At 35.4% G+C, this 6198-nt stretch overlaps 1 protein-coding gene across 2 annotated transcripts; it reads left to right on the plus strand.

The window, feature by feature from the left end:
• Positions 1–206: 206 nt before the first annotated feature.
• LOC112741801 (uncharacterized) lies at positions 207–3857 on the plus strand. 2 transcript variants are annotated; one of them, XM_025790913.3, is made up of 8 exons: positions 207–589; positions 682–831; positions 1382–1558; positions 2064–2152; positions 2235–2299; positions 2436–2538; positions 3180–3290; positions 3497–3857. In XM_025790913.3, the coding sequence occupies exons 1-8, from the start codon at positions 424–426 to the stop codon at positions 3626–3628; spliced, it is 993 nt and encodes a 330-aa protein (XP_025646698.1). In that variant the 5' UTR covers positions 207–423; the 3' UTR covers positions 3629–3857. The 2 variants fall into 2 exon arrangements, with proteins under 2 accessions (XP_025646698.1, XP_025646699.1); XM_025790914.3 differs by having other exon boundaries at positions 230–589; positions 682–801.
• Positions 3858–6198: the final 2341 nt, after the last annotated feature.

A 6198-nucleotide genomic window follows, 5' to 3' on the forward strand; every position in this document is an offset into this window, starting at 1 on the left:
ACAAGTGATTCGACATTGTTTTTAGATTATTTAAGCACAAAAATTAAAATAATATCATTTTATTAAATTCTAGCATGATATTTAGTTATTTATGTCGGCCTTTTTTATCGACTAAAAGATTAATATAAATTCCATTTATAAAATTTAAAAACTAAAAAAAAATAATTAAAACTTTAAAAATTAAATTGAAGTTCACATTTGAGTTCAAGACCTTTAAAATTAGTCCGAGAGAATTCACCATTTTCATATTTAAAATTCTTGAAACGTGTTGCAATGTGGATATTCGCAAATCCACATTAATCTATCAGCTTTCATTTGACTCTGCTCAGATTACAATCAAATCACGTCTCCTTTAAATAAATAAATCACTCTTGAGTGTCAGTATCTTGATTCATTTGCACACTCGTGTTGAATTTATCAGCTATGGACCTATGGTCAAGGTTCACAAGAACATCAAAGGGCCTTGAAGAACAAGAATCATCATCACCATCACAATCAGAACCAACAGCGAAAATTTCTTCCATTTTCATATACCCTATCAAATCATGCCGTGGGATTTCTGTTTCCAAGGCTCCACTCACTCCTACTGGTACGATTCACACCCACTAAGATATACATATAACGTATTAGTACTAATTTATGTTATCCTTTTTGAAAAAAATCGAAACTTTATTATGACAGGATTTAAATGGGATCGGAATTGGTTGGTGGTGAATTCCAAAGGTAGGGCATACACACAAAGAGTTGAGCCAAAGCTTGCTTTGGTTGAGGTTGAACTTCCAACTGAGGCATTTGATGAAGGTTTTGATCTTAAGAAAGATTCCTTTATGGGTAACATTGCTTGTACATTTTCCTTAATCCATAATATTAATAATTCCTAGGTTTTATAGTTCTTGAATTTTGATAGTGGAAAATTGATTCAGGTAGAATTAGTTCTGATAGAATTGATTTTGAATCAAAGTGGTTTTATGTTTGATAGTTCTTCTAAGAGTGATTTTGAAAATAAAGTAAAAAGTTTTTGCTTCTCCCAAAATTGATTCTAGAGACAAGAGGCTTCAAACGTTTCTGCAAACTTTTTGTTAGAAACCACTAGAAGGATTTAGAGTTGTATAACACAAGGGGCATTAGAGTTGTCTAAAGTACTCACTATGTATTTGGCTATTTGCTTGATTAATTTTTTTCCTCTTAAATTGATATCAAGTGGAGTTGATTTGTCATTTCAGTTTCTGAATTTTGTTCTGAATTTGGTGTTAAAACTTCATTTCTCTTTGATTTTAAAAAAGAAAAGAAGTAGCAGAAATTGAAATGTTGCTGAGCTTTCGGTTTGCGTATTCTTGGTGATTATTATGGCTTTGGTCAATGAATATACTTGATATTACAGTGTTGAAAGCACCTGGAATGCAACCTCTCAATATTTGTTTGAGTAAACCACATGAAGTAGCAGATGGTGTCTCTGTATGGGAATGGAATGGATCTGCCTGGGACGAGGGAGCCGAAGCATCTCAGTGGTTCTCAGATTATTTAGGGAAACTGAGTCGACTAGTCCGGTTCAATAATGGTAACTCTGAATTTATGCAACCTCAAATAATGATATTACGAGAACATGAATGTTTGTAGATTTTGTTATGTTAGACATATACTGAATTGTAAATGATTATTACATTTTAAAGCTGCTTTGCAAATAAATGAATTGGTTCACAAACACGAGTACATGTCAAATTAAATCTCATAACTTTTAAGCATGGCAAGACAAAATTCCTGTTATATCATAACTCTGTAGAAGGAACAAAATTGTTTCTCAAAGATTTTTGGGGCTGATGAGGTTGTGTTATGTTTGAAATAGGAGTGAAGCTCTTCACATAAATTTTGTTTTATGCATCTTATTGTTATTTTTTGTTATGATAAATATATTTAATATTATGTAATATAATGTACAACAGTCATCAATGAATTCCTTAATGCAATTCAAAACATTGTTCACGTTGACAAAAATGATTTTCCAAAGATTCCAGTGTTATATTCCAAGCTAAATTATGTCCCTCTTTTAAATTTTCCAAATACAGATTCACAAGTTAGACCAGTGGATCCTGATTATGCTAAGGGTCATCAGATCATGTTTTCTGATTGTTTTCCATTCTTACTTGCATCTCAGGTTTGTGGGAGTTAACAATGAAGTCTGAATTCACTAATCTGCTGAATCTTTAATCAGTGTACTTGTTAATTGTGACTTTCAGGAATCATTGGATGCAGTTAACCAGCATCTCGAGGATCCTGTGCCTATTAATCGGTTTAGACCCAAGTATCAATTTTTCTATTTACTATTTATTTATTTATTTAATGATACGATTATCTTTGTTTCATAAGAGTTGTTGCCGGATTAAATGGACGATTAATCACATAAGTCATAACCAAGATTCGGGTGGTTTGTGGTATAGTATCCTTGTTGAGGGTTGTGAACCATTTTCCGAGGACTTGTGGACAGAGATCAAGATAAGCAGTTTCTCGTTTCTTGGTGTGAAGCTGTGCTCTCGTTGTAAGGTGAAAAGCTCTGTTTGCTCTTTCCTTTATGTATCATACATATTAGGCCAATATGCTAAAAAAAACTTGTAACTTTGTGCTAACAATTTTGTCTTGACATGTATGGTAACTGGTTGTTTTCATGATCTACACCACTCTATACCAATCATGACTTATGAAACCTCAACATACAAACCTTTTTGCTAACTACAATTGATCATTCATATCAGCACATGGGTTTTCTATCCCTAGGTTAGATGATATTAAACACGGAGACCAATGATTTGCCATGCTTATATTGACCTTCGATGTCAGTGTCGTATTTCTAAGGAAGGCTAGTGTCACATTTTATAAAATCCAGAGGTATCGAGTGTCATATAACTTAAATATCACTGGAGGTTATTATATAATTTTACACCAACCCTAACCTTAGGGGACATCAGTGTAATTTACCCTTTGTTTTATTGATATTGATCTACTCAGCTATGATGATCTGTAATTATTGGAAAACATATGGGGACACATCAATACCTACATTTAAACTTTCCAAGTATGTTACTAATTTCGATTAAAAAGAAGAAAAAGGAAGAAAAAACTTTCTTGCATGGATTGTGGTTGTCTATTTAACATGAATGCTGACTGGTTATGTTTGTGATGGTTAGGTACCTTCAATCAATCAAGCGACCGCAATTTCTGAACCAGAACCAAACCAAACACTTATGAAAATTAGGTCTGGCAAAGTCTTGAGACCAAAGGGAAAAGACCAAAACAAGGTAAGCCATTCAGTAATATAAAGCTTTCAATGAAGAGTTATGTTATTTGAGATTATCCTTTCTTGGACACCAAGCCAACGGTAGAGACAAACAAGTCAATTCGACATCCCAGGAAAAAAAGAGTACAAATATCATTTCTCTGGAACGAATAATCTTTTTGCCGAAGGCGAGGGATGTTAAAATGACAATCGAACTGCATTGTGCAGACATACTTTGGTCAGAACATGGTTTGGAATTGGAGAGATTGTTATGCAAAAAGGAATGGCAATGTCCTTAATGTTGGGGATCCTGTTTATGTCATGAAGAAGGTCACTTCTGCTGCTGAAGCAGCTGCTTGAATCCTTGAACCCTTGAACTATATATGTAATCTGCACTCGTTCTATATAGTTTTGGTTAATTTTGGTATTAGTATTAGTACTAGTTTCAACTTTCAATGATGAAAACAAAGAGATCACTGTGTCTGCCCAACTTTGTTAACAATAATTGTAACGCATATGCAATTATTATGTGTTATATTAAAAAAAAAAAATCAATATGAAGGTTAGAAGGAAAAAAAATTATTCAATATTTTTCTTTTGTATTAATTTTTTTTGTTACATACTTTTGTTGTATAAAGATTGAATGTGATTTTACCCAAAAAAAAAAAAAAAAAAAAAAACACAGATGGAATGTTTGGTGAGACAATTCAATAACAAATATCAGCAAAGTTTTAACTTATGATTAAATTTATTTTTGTTATTTCTTTCTTAGTTTTCTTGCGTCTTCAATATATATCTAATTTTACCCATGCTCTTCTATCTTCTAATCTGATAGTTAAAAAAAAAGAAAGTACTAATAAAAAGAGATGGTTTTATTATTTTGCAGGTCTTTATAGTTTTATCGAATTTTTAATTAGGTCTTTATATATTTTTTTAATTGGGTCTCTTTATACCATTTAATTTTTTTCAATTAAGTTTCTATCATTTAAAAACAGTCTTTTTTTTGTGACTTAAAAGAAAATAAACAAAAACTAAGAAAGAAAAAAAAAAAAAACAAGAAACTGCTTAAGAAAGGCAGTCCCACTGAATACTACTCTCAAATTCTTTCCAAGGCAATGGAAGCTCCACTTGGGGAGAAATAGTCCTCATTGCAGTCTTTGCCATGATGTCTGCTACTGTATTTGCATCTCTCAAGGTCAACCGAAGATCAGCACGCCATTTCCAAGACATGATATCTCGGATTTTTAACACCAAAGGATCAATAAATCCAGAGCAATCTTGTAAATTATTAACAATAGTAAAAGTCTCCACACAGTCTGTCTCATATATAATGTCTCTTTGTCCCGAGTCCCATGCTAAAAGAAAGCCTCTCCAAATAGCAAACAACTCTCCTTGCAAAATGCTACGACTCTCAATTGTTCCCAGACAGCCTCGTTGCCACCTTCCCTTCCAATCTCTGCTAACACAAGCAAAACCAACTCGAGCACCACTGCCAGGATAGCTAGCATCACAATTAATCTTAAAGGTACCCACTGAGGGGGGAATCCAAGAGCCACTAATGGTTGAGGGGATAGATAGTCGTTGCAACTCAAAAATATTTCGGAGCTCCTTTTCTAAGGACAAAGCCATACCAATCACCTTGTCTGTGGTCCAATGCTCGTGAGGATGAAAGATCTCGTTATTTCTCGAACACCAAATCCACCAGAGACCAGAAAAGAATCTAAAGGGGCGCTGTTTGCTATTATGTAAGAACCAACTCATCAAATCCACTGGTTGATCGGAGATCCCTAAAGCTTGCCAAACAAGTTGGCTTTTGGACAATCTCGAATACAATGTAAAACCGATCCCTGACCTGAGAAACATCGTGGATAGCTATCCGTGTGCGAAATGCCCCTCCTAAAACGAAATGCAGCAGTAGGAAGAGCCTCCCGAAGACATAGCCAGGCCAAAAATTTGTGCTTTTCCGGAACATGTTGACGCCAAAGCCAAAGCCAATTACCCCTATCCTCCCAACTAAACATCTTCTTACTGAGCCACAAATAACCACTATGAGCATCATAAACCTTTGAGGCCGCACCAGTCCAACACCAACCGACCTCTGAACCAGCTTGAACATCTGGGTTGTAAGAGTTAATGTTGCTCTGCAGAGACTGATTCAGAGTAGAATAGATATTCTCAAGGTTCCACTGTCCAGATGACCAAAGGTCCAAGATCCTGAGATCCGAATCAGAAATGTGAACATATTCCATCTCCTGACACAGTCGCCCCTCTCTTCTCCATTTAGAAAACCAAAAGTTCTGTTCCAAATCCCCAATGCACCAACTAAAACCTTCCTTTAGGATATCCCAAGCTCGACATATACTCTTCCAAACATAAGATCCCCTTCCTCGAGACCGACTAAAACAATCATCCTTAGAAGAATGGTATTTCTCCGTCAACAGTTGAACCCATAGCTTGTCGGGATGGTGAAAAAGTTGCCAAACTAGTTTTTCAAGAAGAGCAATATTGGCACAAAAAGGATCTCTAATTCCCAGACCTCCAAACTTCTTAGGAGTAACCAACACTTTCCAGTTAACTAGATTCAGGCCTCTACCATCAGCTTGACCCTTCCATAGAAAGTTTCGCATCATGGATCCTATCTTATTAGTTACCCCTTTAGGGAAGAGAGATACTTGCATGCGATAAGTAGGAATCGCAGTCACTACCGAGTTGAGCAAACAGAGTCTGCCTGCCTTATTAAGCGATCTCCCTTTCCAGCTGGCTAGCCTTCCCCGAATCTTGTCCAAAACATCGTTGAAAGTTGCGCGTATCACCCAAGAGTGATTAAGGTTCACCCCTAAATACTTGCCCAAGTTCTGGACGAATCTGATGGAGGAGACTCTAGTGAAAATCTCTTTTCTTGTCGCTGAAACATTCCTGGAGCATAGCGC

The sequence above is a fragment of the Arachis hypogaea genome, chromosome 14 (assembly GCF_003086295.3).
Source record: "Arachis hypogaea cultivar Tifrunner chromosome 14, arahy.Tifrunner.gnm2.J5K5, whole genome shotgun sequence".
Classification (NCBI taxonomy): domain Eukaryota; kingdom Viridiplantae; phylum Streptophyta; class Magnoliopsida; order Fabales; family Fabaceae; genus Arachis; species Arachis hypogaea.

What these genes read in the sequence shown, in the direction of transcription:
- LOC112741801 (XM_025790913.3), top strand. Translation starts at nt 424, where the DNA reads ATGGACCTATGGTCAAGGTTCACAAGAACATCAAAGGGCCTTGAAGAA. An exon ending in CATTCTTACTTGCATCTCAG is followed by an intron (nt 2,153 to 2,234) that starts GTTTGTGGGAGT and finishes TGTGACTTTCAG; the next exon opens with GAATCATTGGATGCAGTTAA. An exon ending in ATTAATCGGTTTAGACCCAA is followed by an intron (nt 2,300 to 2,435) that starts GTATCAATTTTT and finishes TTTGTGGTATAG; the next exon opens with TATCCTTGTTGAGGGTTGTG.